Source organism: Notolabrus celidotus, chromosome 18, assembly GCF_009762535.1.
Source record: "Notolabrus celidotus isolate fNotCel1 chromosome 18, fNotCel1.pri, whole genome shotgun sequence".
Classification (NCBI taxonomy): Eukaryota; Metazoa; Chordata; class Actinopteri; order Labriformes; family Labridae; genus Notolabrus; species Notolabrus celidotus.
The window spans coordinates 7342444-7365110 of NC_048289.1; the positions used below are offsets into that span (position 1 = coordinate 7342444).

At 42.0% G+C, this 22667-nt stretch overlaps 1 protein-coding gene across 6 annotated transcripts in view; it reads right to left on the reverse strand.

Moving 5' to 3' along the window:
• Positions 1–22667, reverse strand: part of tmem94 (transmembrane protein 94) — a 61595-nt gene that overhangs the window by 33319 nt on the left and 5609 nt on the right. For 5 of the 6 annotated variants that reach the window (XR_004634714.1, XR_004634715.1, XR_004634716.1 and 2 more), the window contains exons 2-5: positions 18407–18827; positions 5343–5462; positions 2324–2451; positions 18–154 (exon numbers count right to left, since the gene is read on the reverse strand). Coding sequence is in view for 3 of the 6 variants with exons in the window: in XM_034707757.1 (XP_034563648.1) it covers positions 18–154; positions 2324–2451; positions 5343–5462; positions 18407–18430 (409 nt within the window). In the remaining 3 variants the exon portion in view is untranslated. The remainder of the gene's footprint in view (positions 1–17; positions 155–2323; positions 2452–5342; positions 5463–18406; positions 18828–22667) is intronic. The other variant, XM_034707756.1, reaches the window with a different exon arrangement.

The following is a 22667-nucleotide window of genomic DNA, read 5'->3' on the forward strand; positions in this document are numbered from 1 at the left end:
CAACAGGTCTGACTCACCGCTGAGCTGTGTGATGATTGCCTTAAGGCGGCGGACCATCTCGCTCCTCTTCAGCCTCTCCTGACGTCCGACCAGCAGCAGATTGAGAAGGAAGAGGAGCAGGAGGGCTAACGCGTTCATCAGCTCGATGCCAGAGCTGCGGAGGAGAAGCATACCAGAGGAAACCATGAATCAGGCTGAGCACAGTCAGAGGTGTCTATCTCTCAGTCAGGTCTTGTATAATGTGACAAAAACTTGAAGTTTGAAGTTGCAGTTTAAAAACCATAAATTCTACAATGATATCAAACACAGTGTATCATCAGTCAGTGTTAGGGGGATGATTTTCATGGAGAGAGAAGAGGAAAGTCCAGAGAAGTGCCAAGCAGCAGGAACATGGACAGCTGGTGTTTGTGTAGCTGATGGTTGATTACAATTTCTCACTTCTGCTCAACAAGTGGACGAGCAGCATTGGACAGGCTGAAAGAGACACACAGACACTTCCTGGGCTTCCATCTATTTAACTTGAGAATTTAAAGGGACAGTTCCGTCTTTTGGAGCGGGGTTGTATAAGGTACTTATCATAGAAGAAAAAAAAACAGAACAATGCAGAAAAATAAAGACGCATGAAAAGGACATAGCAGAGAAGCTTCCAGAAGCTTTTGGGAGGGGCCAACAGAAAAAATAATAACAAGTAAAACATTGAAATACAACAAATGAGACAACAAACACCCCTATGGTCCCCAAATTACATCATTTGATGTTATATCAGTAAATAAATGTTCAGATTCTGATACTGCTGATTTTGGAGTCACTGCTTTGAGTGTACAAAGACGTCTTTTAAAGTGAACACAGTGAAGGGGTTTTTAGAGTTGAATTTAAGTTTGACGATTATTAATGTTCTCAATGTCAGTGTGTTGTTTAACTTCAACCCCAATCCCAAACTCATGGATTCAGAGATCTAGAGAGGTGTTTGGTTACAAATTACTGTTATATATGTTTTAATGTGTGTACATATACATATACATGTGCCTATGTCCATATTATGAATTTGTGTATATCAGGTATTTGTATGGTACAGTGTTTCCCCTAGGTTTACAGCCTACAGGGTGTTGGATGACCATGTAGAGACAGATATGACATCCCGTCATGTAAATAAGATAAATAACATAAGGATATTTAGTCTGTTTAATAAAAGAACAAGGTATATACCTGATCTATATGAGAGGTAGCCTTGAATGACTTCTGCTGTTATCTGGCGCTATATAGAAAATAAAATGAACTGAACTTCCAAGGAGGGGCGGGTGTCGCTGTATAATGGTAGGGGAAACACTGATGGTATGATCTGTTCTGAATTTCCTGAGGGAACCTTCCTAAAGGATTAATAAAGTTCCTATCTATTAATCTGTCTGTCTATCTATCTATCTATCTATCTATCTATCTATCTATCTATCTATCTATCTTTATGTATCTCTCATTAGACAAGTTGCTATGTTCACACTGTTTTTTGCTGTAAATAATCCGTCAAAATTAAGTTTTTTGTCTGTTTGTTTTGTTTTTTTGTTGTTTGTTTGTTCTGCTCTGTCTTTTGTTTTGTTTTATTTTTATTTTATTTTTTAAATTGTATTGTCATCATGTGTGTGTCTTTACTTGAATATTTGTAAAAATGAATACATTTCAAATCATAAAATAAAAAATAAAAAAATCTGTTTAGGGCTGACCCTCCTCTAGATTTAGAAGCATCTCAGGGCTCTCATGCAGACTTTTCAATACCCAATAACACACTTCTGATGAGTCCTCATTTTTGCAGTCTCTCCAGGGATTCACTCAGAGTTTGTTTCAAAGTTCATGACTTGCCAGATGCGATTTCTAGTATCTCACAACATGTAAACAAATGTTTGTGTAATCACATAGAATTCAAATAAGTTTAAAAAGGTAAATTAAAGTTTTGGACTGACAGAAATGTCTCCTGATAGTTTGCTTGAATATATAAACACTGGATATTAGACATTAGTGATTGAAGGAGGCATTCTCCTTCTTATTTGCTGGTTGTTTCCAGGCAGTGTGTGATGTCATGAGAGTGTGTCCCATCTCAAGCACTCGCACACTGCACGCCTGACTTCATTTAACTCCATGAGGGTTCAGTGCTTCGGCTTTAGAGTGCTGATTGGAATCAGGCCAATGATGCATAAACATGATAAATCACATCCTGCAGCAGCTCCAAGAAAATAAAACATCCCTCTCGTGTGTAGCATCCCAAACATCTTGTTTTTGAATAAATAAATATTGACAGTGTCATGGATGCTCTGGATCAGGATGCTTCACCTACCTGCCCTTTGGCTGGCTGCCATAGCAACAGAAGAGTCCCAGCACCACCAGCAGAGTGAGGGCAGCTCCCGGCCAATGGAGACAGGAGTGCCGGTTGCCATGGTACAGAAAGCTATTTAGCCACTGTTCCTGTGAAAAGATGAGAAAACACCGAGGCATAATCAGAACAATGTGCAGAGAGTTACGTAAGAGCTGCGACACGTGACGGGTTTATTTAAAGAGCGATCAACGAGCCGCGCCGCTATTAGTGGATGAAGAACATCCAGCTCTCTGTGTGTTTGTGTGTGTGTCGAGTGTTCATGAGTATGACGTCAAAACATCCTCATAAGGACATAATGAAGACCAAACTCTTATTTTGTGCTCCCTTTGCTGCTTCAGGTTGAGGGTTTGGTTTACAGGTTCAGATTAAAATAGGTTGATACATTCAGTTACTGTCTGATCAAATCACATCACCATCACTTTTAAGATCTACATCATTTTTTAAAAAGTTGTGTTTTTGTGCATTTTTGCCTTTTTACTAAACAGGACAGCTGAAGAGAGACAGGAAACATGGGGACCAGAGAATGGGGGAAGATATGCAACAAAAGGGTCGTGGGCAGGACTTAACCAGTGACCACTACTACGAGAACTAACGCCCAAATTCCACCAGATCTGTGTCCGGTCCATCTCCGATCCGTCACGGCACTAGATCTGATAGGTTTCTATTCTAGTCAATGTGTTAACTTCCACTGGATCTGCTCCATTGTGTTCCGGCTGCGTCTCTGATCTGGCAGGTTGGAGCGCAACAGATCAGATACGCAGGACTTCTAGTTTTGCAGGAGGCCGGAGCACGACGCATCAATCAGCACAGAGCAGATGGAGCGGGACAGGAAGTCAGGCGCCAAAACAAAATGTGTTATCGTTAGATTGTTTTTAACTTAACTATGACAATAAAATTTCACTTTGAGCGGGGGCAGGCCTGGAGTCATCAAGTCAGAGGTTTTCAGAGGCTGCAAAAGACAACATGGATGAGGAGAGGAGCCGGATAATCCTTGATTCAGTGATTACCGCGGGAAAACCTTGGTCACATGACTCCAGCTGTCCTGCGGTCCTGCTCTGTGCTGCGTTCTGAAAACGCAACCGGTAGGTATTGACGGACGAGAGAGCACAGAGCCGGACTGCAGCGGATCAGACACAGACCGGACACGGATCTGGTGGAAGTCCTGTGTCAAGCCTCTGTACGTGAGGCGCATACTTAATCTGTTAGGCCAGCTAGCGCCGCTGATCTAGTCGAGTTTTAAATCACTTCCCAGAATGAATCATTGGACGTCTACATGTTATTAACAGAGAAAAGGAGTTCAGCTTCAGTTCACAGCAGCTTGGATTTAAAAATGAGGAATGCAGCTTTAAAAATGTGTGACGCGTGTAGATAATCTATTTTCTAATTTAATACTCTTGTTTCTTCAGGCTTCAGTCTACATCAGGATAATCCACTGTCTAGATGCTATAGACCAGGGGTGTCAAACTCATTTCAGTTAAGGGGCCACACACAGCCCAAGTTGATCTGAAGTGGGCCGGACCAGTAAAAACATAACATAATAACCTATAAATAACGACAACTTTACATTTTTCCCTTTGTTTTAGTGCAAAATAGTACAAGTATGTGCTGAAAATGTAATCAACTATCTTTCTACAAAAACAGTTCTCCATGATGAGTCTCATAGTGGGGCAGAACATTTTACTCTTTAAGCACTGAAACCTGCTGCAAACACACCAAACAAGTTATCAATTCACCTGACACAGAGTGGAATTTTTACTGCAAAAGAACAGAGAGATTATAATAATGAAGAAGGTAAAGTTGGCTATCCTGGACCCCTCAGCTCCGAAAGGAGCTGTTTGCTTGCTGGACAGTGTTGTATGCAGGGGTGTTGTGCTAGTGTTAGTAGTTAGTGGATCATCTTAATAGTGCTCTAAAAAGACTTAATGAATCTCAACCGGATTATGCAAACAGCAAGTAATCTATTTTCTCACTTTGAGAAAAAAGTCCCGGGAAAAAGTGCTGTTCAGGTGCGCTCCATCAGCACTATGATTGTATGCGACCCTCAGAGGACAAATTTAAAATAGTAGTTACTTTCATTGAAAATTAACAGTTAATGTCTAATCTGTAATTTTTTCACTTTGCAAAGTCGTTCCGTGGGCCGCATTGCAACCTCTGGCGGGCCGGTTTTGGCCCGCGGGCCGCATGTTTGACACCCCTGCTATAGACTATATGAAAAGATGCATGTCCTGACAGCTTCCCAAAAGTCAGGGCAAAACAATTAGAGCTCCCCTGACTGACTGTTTGCAGTATAAGTCACAATTTTAGTTAGATCTTATTCTCATTTGTATACAGGTGTTTATTTTTCTGAAAATATTAGTCACAATTACCTTAAAACTTCTATTAGACGCCCAGGCTTTTATTTGGTTCAGTCTGTAAACTAACCCTGCCTTCATCTGGGACAGGCATCAGATAGTTAGATAGGCTTTCATTCAATCATTTCTGGATACAACTTTTATCCTACAAAGATGGGCATTCTGTTTCTATTTCAACCTTTATCTTCATATTTGTCTGTCACTGGTGCATACATTTTTTCAGCCCAACACCAATCTTTGTCATGCCTGCATTCTGTGGATTTACTTGCGCATATGCTCCAGCTGATTGTTAACCAACCTCCTCCTCCTTCTCATCCCGTCACTCTGCACTCAGCTTTTAGTCGTCTTTCTCTGACATAAGTTAAAGTTCAGCTATATTTCCTCACAGTCTAATGCAAAACAGCTAATGGAAACAGACTTCTAATGGAGACAAGCCTTTATTTGTCAGAAAGTGCAGCTACACTCAGCTACTAAAAAGGACCCTGCCTTTAATTGGGACAGGCTTTTATTGGTAGTTATACAGGAGTTATTGATGCTACTCAATGGGGTATAAAGTAAATTGACAGCTCTGTTGAACAATGTGGTCCCTGCGGCGCTGTGTGCACCGGATTAGAGGTATAAATGCGTACCTGTGCAGATACTCGTCTACGTGCAGTCCTCTGGTGCTGCTCCAGCAGGCCATTGAGCTGGTCCCGCAGCTTGGCCAAAGCCTGGCCAGTGGAGAGGCCCAGAGCCACAGCATGCTCCTCCTGAAACAAAATGAAGAGTGATCATGTCATACTCTTGTTACTATATATATTAACTACAGGGGGATAAACACTAGCAGGGTTTCCACTCTTTTCCAGAGATTATATTCCAGGACATTTCCAGGACATTTTCATTGATGATCAAGCTGGTATGACAGTCTAAATTTAGTTCCTTATTTAGTTCCTAAATAGTCTAATATGTTCCTCTCAGTGGAAGTCTACATTGAAAGACATGTAGTCTATGGCTATCAATGAAAAAAACTCTTACATACTTAAAAATTATGGCAAATTGATAATAGAATAATGCAACCACAGATGTACAGCACTTCACTTTATTAGTGCAACCAAGTAACAATGATGGGCAACATCTCAGCTTTCTCTTTTCTCAAAAAATATAAAATGAGCTAAGAAAAAAACAAAAGAGCCAGTGAAGGAATCAGGAAGCTGCCTTACTTAAATAAATAATAATAATGATCAGAGGATCAGTGCATTAATGACCTAAATAGAACTGAATGACAAAAATGGCCACAAATGTTTCTCAACTCAAACTCAAACTCAAAATATACCTGCTTAATCATGATATTCATCCTGCTAAGTGGTCGATATAAAACAAAGCAAATGGCACGTTTTTTTATTTGAGTTACCGTAAACTCTGAAAAAAATCTCACCACTGTAAAGACGCACTCTGTATTTGAAGATCTCTCAGAGGTTTAAAAAATGTAAACTGTCTTCCTGCATGGCGATGTCTATTATGATCAGCGATGTCTACAATGTGGAGTTTCTGTGCAGCTGTGTCGCTCATTTTGTTCTGTTTGTTTTCACTATCGGGATTTGGACTCCTACTAGCTAGAGCAGGGGTTCTCAAACTTTTTGGAGCCAGGGACCCCTTACAGGTGAGAAAAATGTCAAAGGCCCCCTCATAATTGTAACACAGATTAAGCACATTAGTGATGTGTCATGATCAAAAGCTGCGACTCTGAGAGACGATTCTTTATAGCGAATCAGAAGAGCCGGCTCGCATGGAGAGAGAGCCGGCTCCCAGTTTTTTCCTTTTGCTGCTTAGCTCTCACAGTGCTCAGCCCCAGCTCTGCTCAGAGCAGAACTTTGTTTTGATTGTTTGCTTGAGTTTGGTTCTGGTTCTGTTTGCTTGAGTTTGTTTCTAGTGTGGTTCAGTTCTGGTTCGGTTCTGGTATGGTTCTGGTTCTTGTTCGGTTCTGGTTTGGTTCTAGTTCGGTTCTGGTACGGTTCGGTTCTGGTACGGTTCGGTTCTGGTATGGTTCTGGTTTGGTTCTGGTTGGGTTCTGGTTCTGGTTCTGTTTGCTTGAGTTTGGTTCTGGTTCGGCTCGGTTCTGGTTCGGTTCTGGTATGGTTCTGGTTCTGGTTCAGTTCTGGTAAGGTTCGCTTCTGGTATGGTTCTGGTATGGTTCTGGTTCCGGTTCGGTTCTGGTTCGGTTCTGGTTCTAGTTTGGTTCTGGTACGGTTCGGTTCTGGTATGGTTCTGGTTCGGTTCTGGTTGGGTTCTGGTTCTGGTTCTGTTTTCTTGAGTTTGGTTCTGGTTCGGTTCGGTTCTGGTTCGGTTCTGGTATGGTTCTGGTTCTGGTTCAGTTCTGGTAAGGTTCGGTTCTGGTATGGTTCTGGTATGGTTCTGGTTCCGGTTCGGTTCTGGTTCGGTTCTGGTTCTGGTTCTGTTTGCTTGAGTTTGGTTCTGGTTCGGTTCTGGTTCGGTTCTGGTATGGTTCTGGTTCAGTTCTGGTAAGGTTGGGTTCTGGTTGGGTTCTGGTTGAGTTCTGGTTGGGTTCTGGTTGGGTTCTTTTATTGTTCTGGTTCGGTTCTGGTATGGGTCTGGTTCGGGTCTGGTTGGGTCTGCTAGTGTTTGGTTCTGGTTCTGTTTGCTTAAATTTAGTTCTGGTTCTAACCCTAACCCCAACCCTAATCCTAACCCTAACCCTAATCACAACCCTAACCCTAACCCTAACCCTAACCCTAATCCTAACCCGAATCCTAACCCTAATCCTAACCCTAACCCTAATCCCAAACCTAACCCTAATCCTAACCCGAATCCTAACCCTAATCCTAACCCGAATCCTAACCCTAACCCTAATCCCAAACCTAACCCTAACCCTAACCCGAATCCTAACCCTAATCCTAACCCTAACCCTAATCCCAAACCTAACCCTAACCCTAACCCGAATCCTAACCCTAATCCTAACCCTAACCCGAATCCTAACCCTAATCCTAACCCTAACCCTAATCACAACCCTAACCCTAATCCTAACCCTAACCCTAACCCTAATCCTAACCCTAACCCTAACCCTAATCCCAAACCTAACCCTAACCCTAATCCTAACTCTAACCCTAATCCTAACCCTAATCCTAACCCTAACCCTAATCCCAATCCTAACCCTAATCCTAACCCTAACCCTAACCCCAACCCTAATCCTAACCCTAACCCTAATCACAACCCTAACCCTAATCCTAACCCTAACCCTAACCCGAATCCTAACCCTAATCCTAACCCTAACCCGAATCCTAACCCTAATCCTAACCCTAACCCTAATCACAACCCTAACCCTAATCCTAACCCTAACCCTAACCCTAATCCTAACCCTAACCCTAACCCTAATCCCAAACCTAACCCTAACCCTAATCCTAACCCTAACCCTAATCCTAACCCTAATCCTAACCCTAACCCTAATCCCAATCCTAACCCTAATCCTAACCCTAACCCTAACCCCAACCCTAATCCTAACCCTAACCCTAATCACAACCCTAACCCTAATCCTAACCCTAACCCTAACCCGAATCCTAACCCTAATCCTAACCCGAATCCTAACCCTAATCCTAACCCTAACCCTAATCACAACCCTAACCCTAATCCTAACCCTAACCCTAACCCTAATCCTAACCCTAACCCTAACCCTAATCCCAAACCTAACCCTAACCCTAATCCTAACCCTAATCATAACCTTAACCCTAACCCCAGCCCTAACCCTAATCCTAACCTTAACCCTAATCCTAACCTTAATCACAACCCTAACCCTAATCCCAACCTTAACCCTAACCCTAATCATAACCCTAATCATAACTCTAACCCTAATCATAACCTTAACCCTAACCCCAACCCTAACCCTAATCCTAACCTTAACCCTAATCTTAACCCTAATCACAACCCTAACCCAAACCCTAATCCTAACCCTAATCGCAACCCTAATCCTAACCCCAACCCTAATCCTAATCCCAACCCTAACCCTAATCCTAACCCTAACCCTAATCACAACCCTAACCCTATCTTTTATCCCAACCCCAACCCTAATCCTAACCCTAACCCTAACCCTAACCCTAACCCTAATCACAACCCTAACCCTAACCCTAACTCTAATTCCCACCCTAACCCTAACCCTTACCCTAACTCTAATTCTAACCCTAATCATAACCCTAACCCTAGGATCAGGGTGAGAATGGTTTTGTAAAAGAATAAATGCAAAAAAATTGGTCAATTATAAGGCTTCTCATAAAAACACAGTACGTAAAAGGGTTTTCAACACAAACCATTATTTTTTGTAAAGTTATGGTAAAACATACGGCTACAAAAGATCCTAAATTAAGAGCCGTTCGGGAGTCTTCTTTGGGAGCCGAGTTAAAAGAGCCGGCTCTTCTTCGGGAGCCGAGTTAAAAGAGCCGGCTCTTATCTGGGAGCCGAGTTAAAAGAGCCGGCTCTCTGAAAAGAGCCGAACTTCCCATTACTAAAGCACATGCTGTCTACCATTTGCACTCTTAGTTTCCCTTGGAACTATTTGTATTGTAAAACGTATCAATGTAAATACTTCAGACCTGTACCATAGTGATAAACAGATAACACTTCAATTTGAATCAAGTAAATACCACTTGTATACTTTAAAACAGAGGGTCATTTCATTCCTTGTGGACTCAACATGACAGCATTTATACTTTTCAAGTAATTGATCTTAAACGCTTTCAGAAAATTAACAGTAACAAGACTCACATATCCCTTCGAGCCACCAAATGGTATCAGAACAATGGTGTATGCTGTTTTGTAATGACACAGCACAATTTTATAATTTATTAGAAATGTATTCAAATTACTTCACAGACCCCCACGCTATGGTTCGCGGACCCCCAAGAGTCCCAGGACCCCACTTGGAGAACAACTCATCACCAACAATATCCTGTGAGTGTCAGAGAAAAGACATTCATATTCATTGTTGCTTTATTCTCTATAAATCTTAAGAGTCCTCCCCGTCCTTCCTATCACTCAGTCTCTAGACTTCATCCTGGTCAACTTGTGTGAGACTGTAAAGCTGATCAATGCCTAACACATGCATTGCAGATTCACTAACATACATTAACCTCTTGCTGATGGTTAACCCTCCTCCTCTGGCGAGTACACAGTCACCTTTTCACTGTCTGCCGATCAGTAAATGTGACATGTGACGTTTGGGTGAAAGTTAAAAAAAAGGTGCTTCACTGCACCGTCGTTGTGAACCTCTGCTGGCATGTAAAAGTGTTGATCGTGAATATAAGACATCCCACATGTATTTCAAGTGGAAACAAAAATATGATGGGCTTGTTTGGACCATGGTTATTATTTATCCCTTTTTTTTTTTCCATTGCACATTTTGGCCGTTGATATCTTTATCTGCTGGAAAACTAAACTTAATACCGGCATATACTAGTAGATACTGGCTAATGTAAACTTTTTAACACACAAGATGTGTTATAACACGAAAAGGGAGGTGGAACTATGGTATCATGTTCTACAAAGGTAGCTTTATGTAGTTGTAAGTATGATTAAAATGATGGCGTTAATAACAGCCAGTGTAGGTGGGATGAGATAGAGCTAGAGTTAGCAGGTGACAGAAAAGGTTTCTGGCTTGGCTAACATTATAAAGACTACCTGTATGTATTTTAAAGGTGACATATCACGCTTTTTTCATCAATATATATTGGTCTAAGAGGTCCCCAAAACATGTCTTTAAAGTTTATGCTCAAAAAAACACTTTGAAATCAGATTTTGGCATGCCTGAAAAGCCCTCTTCTTCAGTCCTCCTCAGAACACTCTGTTTTCTCTCTGACCACGCCCCCTCAGGAAGTGGATGTGCCCTCGGCTCTCCAGCACGTTGATCTAATGTTTACATGTTGGCTGAATATACACGGCTGCTCAGAGATCACGTTACTTCAACCCTCTGAATCTGATCCAGAATCTGATCCTGACGGAGAGGCGCCTGTAGCAGGACCTTCCTGAAGGATTGGTCACAGATTTAGTGTTTCTTGTTGTTTTATTTATCAGTATTTAGACGTGTGTCTTGGTACACAGCTACGAACATGTAGCTATGTGGCTATGCTAACTAGCGCTACCACTTATCCATGATAAATAAAAATCATCCACTGGATCTTCAAATCTGCAGACGTGGGGAGTAAAACCGACCTCTACCAGAAAGGCAGCAGGACCTTTCTGAAGGATTGGTCACAGATTTAGTGTTACTTGTTGTTTTATTTGTCAGTATGTCGACGTGTGTCTTGGTACACAGCTACAGCTACAGCTATGAACATGTAGCTATGTGGCTATGCTAATTAGCGCTAGCACTTATCTATGACAAATAAAAATCATCCACTGGATCTTCAAATCTGCAGACATGGGGAGTAAAACCGACCTCTGCCAGAAAGGCAGCGGGACCTTTTCTGAAGGATTGGTCACAGATTCTGTGTTTCTTGTTGTTTTATTTGTCAGTATGTTGACGTGTGTCTTGGTACACAGCTACAGCTACGACATGTAGCTATGTAGCTATGCTAACTAGCGCTAGCACTTTTCCATGAAAAAAAAAATCATCCACTAGATCTTCAAATCTGCAGACGTGGGGAGTAAAACTGACCTTTGTGTTTATTAAGACAGCCTACAACTAGCATGCCTCCCTCCTAAGCTCCTTGTTACCACACATTTGTGCAGGTAATGAAAAACGGAGGGGGGATTCAGTATTATTTTATACAGTCCATGGGCTGAACAAGCTCCGAGCTCTGACTCCGTGACAGACCGGATATTGTTGTTACGTAACAAAAACACGGAAGTCTGAAACGGCTCGTTTCACACACATTTACAGAAAGGTGTAGAAATCAAAACAGGGGCAGAATGGATTTTTTTCCATTCTCGGTGGGATTGTAGACATGCCAGGGACACATACTTCAGGTAGAGAACCATTAAAAAGTCAATTTTGCATGATATGTCACCTTTAAGCTAGATGACCTGTCTGAGGGTAAATCAGGGAGATAAACGTCAATGATTGTCACATTTAGTAAAGTTACTGTTTTGTAGCATGTTCACTAAACTCTGACATATTACAAATTAAGAGTTCAAATCTGACCTCTTGTGCCAAAAAGGTTTGAGTTGAGCGATATGTCAAAAAATCTAGTCATCCAGTAAGAAGGAAAGCAGTACCTCCTTACTTCTGTGAAAAAGTTACAGTAGTCTGGAAGCTTTAAAAAGAGACATGTGACAGGCGCTTCTGGTTAAGATAAAGCAGCTTATTCTTTGATAAAACTCCATCCTTTCAGTAACGCTGTCAAAAACTTAGACCATCAATCTGAGCCTGTCAGTGCTGAAAATTTGTAGTGAACATACTTCTATCAGTCACATTAGCGTTAAATGATTACATAACGGGGCAGAAATTACAGCCCATTTGGTGGCTGCCAGCAGGCAATCGACCAAAATTCCAAAACTTTTTGCATGCATGAGTAGAGAAGTCCACGAAATATGTAGAAGTAGAGCCGGGGTTTGAGACACCAAAATGAGCTTTTAAACCAGTTAGCTGCTTTCAATAAAATGAGGGAGAATGGGGTAACAGCCATCTGTAATGTTGATGGGAAAGTAACCTTTCCCATTCTCCATGTCACTGTTCACATGTGTGTCTGCAAAGGGCCCACACATACACAAATATGAAAACTCACACGCACACATACACACACAGGATTCAGCTTTCAAGCTCTACATCCCACACAGCCGATCTATAAATATCTTTCCGCTTTCCCAGAGAAACAAAGTCTCAACAAAAATCCTCCAGAGACTGTGAATGCATGCAGAGATACAAGGAGTCTATACAGCCCGAGGAGAGCAGACCTTAGACCTTAGACCTGCAGGATTAACCTCAGATGAACCACAGGAAATCAAGAGCTGAACGCTGACATGCAAAGACTACTGCAGACTAAAAGAGACCTGCCTTAATGAGAGTCCGTCCGTCAGTCTGTTATATACAATCAGAGAAAGCAAGAGACACTTACATTAATCTTCTTCCTGAAGCAGATGCCTTCTCTCATCTTCAACACCATGATGACCCTGCTCTGCTCCTCTTCTATGAAATCGTTATCACTCACCACTGCTGGTAAGGGCAACCGCACTACGATCACTACATTTTAGAAACGGGCTCCAAGACGTGAATGAATTCCTCCCTGAAGAGAGAGCCTGCTCATGTCTACAGGCAGCAGAGAGAGCTTGAGATGCTGCAAAACCTCACCCAAAAATTTCCATCGTCACTGGGCTGCAGACAACACAGTCCAGCGTCAGCGCACGCTGCCAGCTGGACTTCAATTCAAATACACAAAGTCTGGCTGCCTCTCTGGCACAGTTCGAGCCTCATTCAGCTCAACAAGGCTCAGCAGCTGGCTCGGACACTAAGCAACAAAAACCCAGAGTACAGAGAGACGGGGGGCAGGCATGGTGGAGCAGTGAAAAAAGGCTCTTTTGACGAGGGGGACAATGCAAACCTGGCCTCAATAAACCTGGTGGGACTGTTTTGTACTCCTGCTAGCTTAACATGTTTTGCAGTGATAAAGTGATGCATAGAAGGAGGATGGTAAGAAAGGAATCAGCAGGAACAGACGATCAGGCTGGCATTAGGGTAATAACATCAGTGTATGAAAAGACACCAAGAATGGAATAAACCCAACATGGAAAAGACTGAAGCATTCAGCTGGATGCATATTTAACAGTTACAATTTCATGCAACTCAGTCTATTGCTTAAGACTTGCTTGAATTGAATTTCAGTCTGATGATAATCCTAATGACTGATGTCTCATGGTTCTTGGCAATATTGTCCATCATTTTGACATTTATGTTCAATAAAACAGAAATATCTGACAGTCTTTTGTGTCACTATTAAAGGTTACAAAGAGAGATTTCTCAGAACCCATCAACCATCTGGCATCAGTATAGCTTCTGGGAGTCAAAGAAAACTATTCAGGCATTCGCTGAAATGCAGAGCTAGATTACTGTCCAATCAGCAGCTATAGAGCAGGGGATGTGTGTTCAGATCAAAAGTAGGGATGGGATATCATATTCGTTCACTTATTAAAAATCGAAGAGTTACTGTGAATATTTTCTCATTTTAAAAGTACAATTTTTCATCATTTTCACCGGTGTTTGGTTGTAATACAGTATTCCCTCCAGACGGTGGCTACAGAGCGTCTTAAAACTGTTAAGCAACAGAAGAAGAATAATGCTAACTGCATTAAATAGCAAAAGAAGAAGAAAACATTAGCTGCAGTCGCTGCAGTTAGCTCCGTTTCTGAATCTCACACCACTACACACGTATTTCCAGAGATTGAGCATGGCTGTAAAATGTAAACACACACGCCACATCACAGAAACACCGACATAAAGGTCGAGACAGACGCTGTCGGTGCGGCTACTAGCAAGACCTTGTCCTGCTACTGCTTAACGAGACTGCCACACAAATGGACCGTTAATGGGACAGCGGTGTGTGTGTGCGTGTGCGTGTGTGTGTGCGCGTGCATGCGTGCAGGGGAATTATTCAAATAATAATCCCTGAATAGATGCCAATGATTATCGAATAGTATTTTGGCTTGAAATGCCCATCCCTAATCAAAGCAAAGCGAGATCTGTAATTAAATGCTGTCATTTCTTGGCTTACTGCATCCCACCGGGGAGAGGCTGTTTCTAGTGAGGCTCAGTTTCACTGCAAACAGTAAGTTCCACAGAGGCTTCCCTGTGGCTTATTTCAGATGTATGAAGCTGAAAAAGAAACTTGTTTTTCTTGTATGTTGCTTGTGATTATTACCAGGCTTCCTTACAAAAAAAAAGCTGTGTTAAATACTTGAACAACAGTTATTAACTCTGAATAACATGAGCAACGCCAGAGACAACCAGATCACACACTTCATATCAAATCAATTGACAGAAAAGAGTTCCGGCACATTTCACTTCTGCTTGTTGACGTCAAGCAGAAGTTCATTCTGGTAAACACTGTGGCAAGAAAGTTAGTTCCTGTAAGCATGCTAAAGTTGTGAATTTTGCCTCATTCCTGCAGAAGTCACATTTACCTTGTTTAGAAATGATTTTATTAAATATAACTGTCATATTAGCATGCAAATGTTTAAACTTGACCATTAATTGAAATGTTTTGTTTGATGTTTATTTGTGCTGCAATGACCCAGATTAGAATCTGTGGCCATGATAGTGTAACCAATCGGAATCAGAGGGACTACTTTTTCTTTAAATCTATAAATATATTATTTTTACCTCAGTAAGAAGATCTAGAACAGATTGTTAACCGCTCTTAATGCAGATATCTGTCTATAGAGACAATGAATCGTCTTCAGGTTACAAACGATGGGAGCTGGGATGTCATGATGCTGGATTGGGCTCCTCCTGCTTTTGCTCTCCATACAGACTGTTTTTCCTGCAGACACCAAAGCCTGCTGATATCTGACTGATTTGACACATCTTGGCTTTTATTAATAATCTATAGACCCAGTACATTGTTATCACACAAAGACCTTAGCATATTTTTAGTCCAGATCAATGTCACTAGACTGTGGCTGGTATTGTTTGTAATTATTTCACAGTATAAAATGTATGTTCAGGGAAATCTGCTCACAGCTGCAGCCTTTTCATGAAAGAGCAAAGTCTAATCAACTGCTTAATCACAGCTTTAAAGCTTGCTCAAAAGGAGTGTTTCTCTCAAATACAACAAACAGCGCCATTACAATCGCATTAAAGCCATCGCCATGAATTCAAAGTATTGAAATGTTCACGGTATCATTAGCCATAACATCACGTCATTTAAACGTATAAAAAGAAAATATCTTTTATTTCTTAAATACTTGTGTGACACTCACATCTCTTTAGCAGGAGGTCGGCTACATGAGTCTGACTGTACACAGTTATGAGTTAATGATTACATAACAGGTAACAGCACATAGGTGGGAGCAGTACGATAGGAAAGGAAGAAAGCTTTCCTTTAAACCTCTTGAGCAATAGGTCACTGGCAGCAACGTTTCCACTCCTGCGAGGGCAAGCAGTGCCAGGTTGTGAAATGCTTCTCCAGATCTATCTTTAACCAAAGGGTTTGAACTTTTGACCCTTCAGAGGGACTGAAATGACTCAATATCTGAGGACAATGAGAGTTCATGGGAGAAATGTGGATACGAGAATATGAATGAAATTCAGTTCTGTATTTAACAATGTTGACTTAAGAATAAAAACTGCTTTTGGACTTGAAGATAATAAAACCTTATCACTGGCCATGAAACCAAGCACTATTGCTTTTATTGTACATATTACATAACAACATCTACTTACCTAAATGGGTTGTAGTGCATTTTATTTGGCCAACAACAGCAGCTCAGAAAACTGTCAAAGCAGTCTAGTTTTAACACTTAAGGAAGAAAAATGATCAGAGTAATAAGAAAGGTTGTCTCTTAATCTATCTATGGACTGATTGCACATCTTCTGAATTTAAAGTCTTGCCTGGTTTATACTTCTGTGTTGAATCTATGTCATAGATCCATGTAGTCCAGCTCCTACACATGAGACTACTCATGTAGCCTGATGCAAAGCCTTGTGATTGGTCCACTGATAACATCGTATTTCCTGCATTCACATCACTTCTCCTCTGACGTTGCTTCTCTTTTTGTCTTTAAAATAACTGCAGTATGATCAACTGTTGCTCAACATTTATGATCATGTACTTTATGAATCGTTTATTCACTCTGGTGTTAGATCACGCCACACACTCATATACACACTTGTGCACAAACAGGAGCTTATGCACATGCACTAATGGAGGGATGTCAGAGTGAGGAGGCTGACATCGGGCAAGTGTCAAAAGTGGTTGAGGGTTCAGTCCAATTTCCAAACTTGGTCCAGACCAGGACTTGAGCAACAGGCTTAGACCAGCTCTTAGTTATGCTGCCATAGGCTTAGACTGCCAGGGGAACTGGCACACTGACACACTGGTATCCTGTCTCACCCCCTTCCCCCAAACCCCCTCATCACTTCCTTTAACTCTCCCTGTCCCATTCAAAGGTACTAACCTGAGTCCCTGAGCTCCCTTGTCTCGTAGGTTCCTCTGAGCTGCCGTAGATGGCCTGCTGCTGTGGACATTCAAGACTCCTGGACTCCAGCAGCAACAACTACTACTACTCGTCTCATCACTATCATCGATCACTCTGTCTCCTATTCTCCTCTATTCTCCTCTATCCCTCTTTTCAGCCCCAACTCGGTCTCAGCAGATGGCTGTCTAACATGAGTCTGGTTCTGCCTGAGGTTTCTGCCTGTTAAAAGTAAGTTTTTTCTCGCCGCTGTAACTAGCTAAATACTGCAAGGTGCAATGCTCATGGTGGATTAAGATGGGGTCAGACTGAGTCTCACCCTGTCTTGCTGTTGGGTCTCTGTTCACAATTTCACATAAAGTGGTCTAGACTTGCTCTGTTTGTAAAAGTGTCTTGAGAAAAAGTTTGTTGTGATTTGGCACTATATAAATAAAGATTGATTGATTGATTGATTGAACCGAACCTCCGGTTTCCAAGCTAAGTCCCTATGGACGAGCTCCTGCTGCCCAATAAGGAATTGAGGGGGGACCCAGATTATTTCTCAGCTCCAACCAGGGCGTAAAATTAACTTTTTTCCTCATCTGCCATGAACTCCAAAAGTTTGCCAGCCAAAAATATTTTCACCGGCCAAATAAAAAAGCTGTCTGTTCCTCTTCTTGATCGTGTCCTGCCTCTTTGTTTATCCTTTTTATTTGTGGTGGCTTCACTCCCGAAATGTGTCGCCACATCTTCCTGGAAACACTCTTCCCGTCGTGCTTCTTACAGCAAAGGGAATGAATAGAACTCCTGTAGCTGACGTCACGCCGTTCCCAACGTACCAAATAACAACACAAGTACAGCACAGGGTCACAATAGCTTGAAAGTCGGCAGAAATGGGCGAAAGTATGAAAACAAAACCTCACATGCAATCAAACATTTTCCATCTGCCATTGGCGGGTGCATTTTTTGTCTTACACGCTAAACATTTTTTTTACCAGCCATTGGCGCTTGGCGGGTGTTAATTTTACACACTGGCCCCAACCCCAACGTAATACGCTCGAATACAACCCTATAGTTTCCTATGCACAGACAAGCAGATGCTTATGACTAGCATGTAAATCAGAGTATTACAGAGCGACGTGGGCCCTCCAACACACAAGGATGTTGTTCTGACGAGTTATTGCAGGGAAAAAAAGACCCTTTTCAAAATGTTCAGACCATCTAGGATGCAGTTATATACCAGTGCGACTTATAACCCGGATTTTGCAGCAACTCCGACGTCTCTGCAGAGCAGCTGTTGTTGTTTGACATCTTATGCATCCCTTTCTGAGCGGTGGTGCAATCACACAGCAGATTTAAAAACTCAGATGCAGTAATAATATAGTGAGTTTTCATGGGTTTGAAAGGGTTAATCGTAGCAGTGCAAAGGCCTGAAAGTGACAAATTAATTTTTAGGTTGAAGTCTTCTGGGATGTGTTGCAGCATAACTGCACACTCCCCTCAGGATGGGGTAATCTCAGGGGCCCTATCTGCTCAGTAAACAGCTCTCCACCTCAGGGACATTTAGGTAGTGATAACAAACGCTGCACTGAACAACCAAACTCACCTGCTTCTTATCCTGCTGCTCCATGGCAACCACAGCCTCTCCACATGCTCTGCTCCTTAACCAGCCAACGCCGCCCAGCAGAGCCCGGTCACTGCCGCTCTGCAATGTCCCGACCTGGTCGGCACACACCCGAGGCCCTCTGCTGGATCCCTCTCAGCCCGCTGCCTGAGGAAACTGCAGCTCCAGATGTTCAGACTCGGACGGAGGAAGATGGAGAAGGCAGGCGGGTGCAGCCTTGGTCCCCCGCCTGGCAACACCTCCTGCCCCACCTCCTCTGCCAGTGTGACAGGAGGCACGCCCACACCTGCAGGGAGCAGCACAGAGAAGCAGGAAGCTGGGAGTTTATGGGCTGAAGGCGTGGATGGTTATCGGTGGCTCAGGTGTGGCACAGCGATCCTCTTCACAACACTCATGTAGAGGTCTGTGGAGAGAGGACAGGTTACATAAATCAATCAGACAGGAAGTGGAGCTTCTACGCCGGCCTACATTACATTATTCTAGAACAATCTAGGGCAGGTTCAATTAACATGATGGTGGTTAAATAACACTGCGGGTGACGAGGGCAAACACACTTCAACTTCTTCAATGATAACCAGACAAACAGGCTGCAAATGAAACACAAACATAGTGATGACAAATGTGCTGAGTCTGCTTGATAGGTGGAGATATGTCATGTGTGTAGTGCTGGACGATATTTAAAATTATGTTATCACGAAAGTTTATTTAATGAAGTGTATTTAGTTAATAGTTAATGCAGAGTCAGCACAGTGTCAGACTAGCGACTCTGCTTTGAGCAGGTAGTTTTCTTACGCGTTGCTGTTGCTCGTCTCAGCTGTGCTCCGAACGTCTTTAAGCCCCTCCTACCTCTCACCTTGTGACATGATTGGCTGTTAAATGTTGTCTTCTTCTTCTGTCTAATGCTGGGTGACAACTAGCGTTTAAAGCTCATTAGCACCCCTCCCTTTTTCGTGGCTGGTGGGTTTACAGGTTTATCTATATTTAATTTTTATCAACCATTTGTTATATATTGAGAAAAATCATATTACGATAATTATCGTTATCGAATTATCAAATTATCGCCCAGCCCTATATGTGTGATCACACTGTTCAGTACAGGATGAACAAATACAATGAGCATGTATTAACCAGAGTTTCTGTGTCTATATTAGTGCTGAATGATTGATCTAATTGCAATCGCGATATAAGAATGTGGACTTCTGTAACACTGAAGTCTGACGCTGCAATATGAGATTCAAATAAATGTGCGTGTGTCTGTAAACGTTACAAACCTCTCCTCTGATTGTTTGGAGTCGGTTTGGTTATGTCCATCAGCTGTTCTGACAGCGGGAGTGTGTATTTGCACGCACAGCACGCGACCAACGTGGATGCCGATGAGCAGGAGCAGGACGTGCAAGCCAATGCTGAACTGGCGGCAAAAATAATGCTTGATGGGAATATTTTGGATTCAGGTAAGAGGTTTCAACAGAAGAATGCAGAGTTAAATTTGCTTGACAACACCTGAGAAGTGCCACTGCCGCTGTTTACACTTTGCAAGAATGCATTTGTTTCTTAACAGCTCTGTTCAAACTTGTAGTTTTGACCTTCAGTTCATAGATGTGTCACATTGCTGTTGTCTTTGTACTCGGGAGGAATACTTTTATTTTCAATTTTACTTCACTTTCAAATTGTTAAACTATTCTGAAAACTATACCGTACAAGCTTTATGTTCTTTCTAAATTCATACAACATCAACTTAAAGCTCATGTCAGGAGTTTTTGGTTGGTTATGAAACTGACTCAAATTAATATTTTCGTCACCTGATGACCTAAGAAAGTAAACAAGACCATCAAGTGATTATGTCCATTAATGGCCTCTGAGGGAGTCTTTTGAATTGGCTTACTTTGAGTTTATTCCTCCTGTTAGAAATATTTTAGGTGATGCAGTTTACCATTCTCTGTTGGCCAAAGTCAAATCACATCACAGTAGGCAGTCTGTATTATCAACACATCAGTTCAACCTGCTCTGTCAAAGTTAGCGTCAATGCTCACATTATTTATGGTGTTGGACTTACAGCAAAGCACCCAGATGTTAGCAAAACAGCTCTATTGAAAAGCAGACCATGGCCCTGCCTCCACTGACACCAGGCTCGCCGCTCACTCTGACCACATAAGCAGCTTCCTTTGGCATAGAAAACCACTGAACCCCAGAGTCAGCACTCTCCATTTGCAAAGAGTTGACAGAGCTCAGCCAAACAGAGGAGACAACAGCCAGACAGACTGAAGGGTGAGAGGGTGCACCGGCTGCAGTGTAAGATTAAACCCAGAAACCGCCCCGTGAAGTACTCAGACGGTGTGTGGGGAATTCAAGCAAAGGTGGAGAGATGGAGGAGGTAGAAGAAGAGAAATTTGACTCCCTCTTTTACAACATGCAGTCTTCACAGCAGAAACTGGGTATGAAAGCCAAAATGTACTCAGAGGACAACTCATGCATTTTTAAAACCTGGATCGAATTTTCTAAATATTGTGGGGTCCAAATTTTGAAGAGGATTGAAACCTTTTGGAACTCACCCAATTTATCACTTCAGCTGAAAATGTTGCAGCGTCATCGTGAGGGGCAGAAAGCCCAGAGGAAAGATCGCCCACTACAAATGCTCAGATTGTTCCTGAAAATGTCTAACAACTTTAAAGAAGGGATCCAAATACGATCTTGCAGAACATGGGAGTTGCTCGTCTACTGTTGCCTTGTTCTGTAAGTTTTTTTGTGTTAGAAAATAAGATTTTGGGGCGCCTGTTTGGCCTTGTGGTTGAACTTGCACGCATGTAAAGAGGCCATAGTCCTCGAAGCAGGCGGTTTGGGTTTGATTTCAACCTTTACAGCAAGTCACTCCCCGTTCTCTCTCCCAGTTTCCTGCTCTATCCACTTTCCTATCCTCTCTCAATAAAGGCAGAAAAGCTCCAAAATAAACTTTAAAGTATATTCATGAAAAAGATTGTCATTTGGGCTGAATAATCACAATTTCATAGTTGCGATATGAATATTCACAATAAACACAAAGCAAAGGTCAGAATTTATTGCAACGGAAAAGAAAAGTTATGTAAACTAGGGATGTGTACGTGAGTCGACTAAATGATTAAACATTGTCGTCCTCTCGTCTCGTGAAAGGGTTATCGATATTATTTTGGGTCTAAGCTCTATCTCGGCGTGGTCATAGAGTATATAAATAATGGACGTAGTATCCGTGACGTCATCCATCTGTCTCTGAAGCTCTGTTTTGAAGCCAATCATCGGCAGGAGCCAAAACAAAACAAAACAAAACTGCAGTTTCTCTAGAGTCCACTAGGAGCTGGCTTAGAAAGGCGAATGAATTTCACTTTAAAAGAAAATGTCTACGGCAGAAATAAACATGTTTACAGTCGGTTCAAAATCAGTTTGTCCTAAAGGCACGGAGTTGTACCTACATTTGCATAATTTGCATCCTCTTGATGTGCAGGCCTAGTTGGACCAAACAAATGGTATAAAACACCTACAAACAACTAGGGAGGTCCCAATCCCAATCTCCACTATCAGGTCAAAACCGATCTGGACGTTTTTTTAATTGACCTGAGATCAACATTTGAGCTAAGGCTAACGCCAGGGTGTAATTAGGTGTTCTGAGTTCACTTAACTATGTATACATAATGAGAAAACAATAAAATGGGACATTAATGTAGAACTCAAGCCATGATTTGAATTTCATTGTAGAACTCACACGTGCACCACCAGACACATTACAGAAAAAACATATGCTCTACGCACCCTACCATGACTCTCCAGGGACATATGGTTCAAAAAGGTGAAAACAAAAACACAGGACAGTGTGATACATTAGCATTAGCAACCTCGGGGCGAGTGGCAGACGAAGTTCTCTATACCGGCATGTCGCTCCGTTGCTAGTGTAACTTGGCGTGTTTCGATCTCGCGGTCAATCCCAATATTTATTTGCGTTCTCCGTCTCTCCGGATGCCGGATGCTTCCGTTTTTAATCATGCACTGTCTTGTGAGAGTTGCGTTCAGGGCAGCCTCGGATTTAAGCGTGCTGTAATGCATGCACACCAGTTTGGTGTGTCTCATACAGCAGAGCTTTTAAAAACTGATTATACGTTTTACAACAATTAAGTTGAATGGAATAAACGTAAGACATATTTTAGTTATTTTTTTTAATCACTTATTTCAGTTCAAGGAAAAATAAACAGTGAGCAGCTCATACTTACCTATTGTGCAA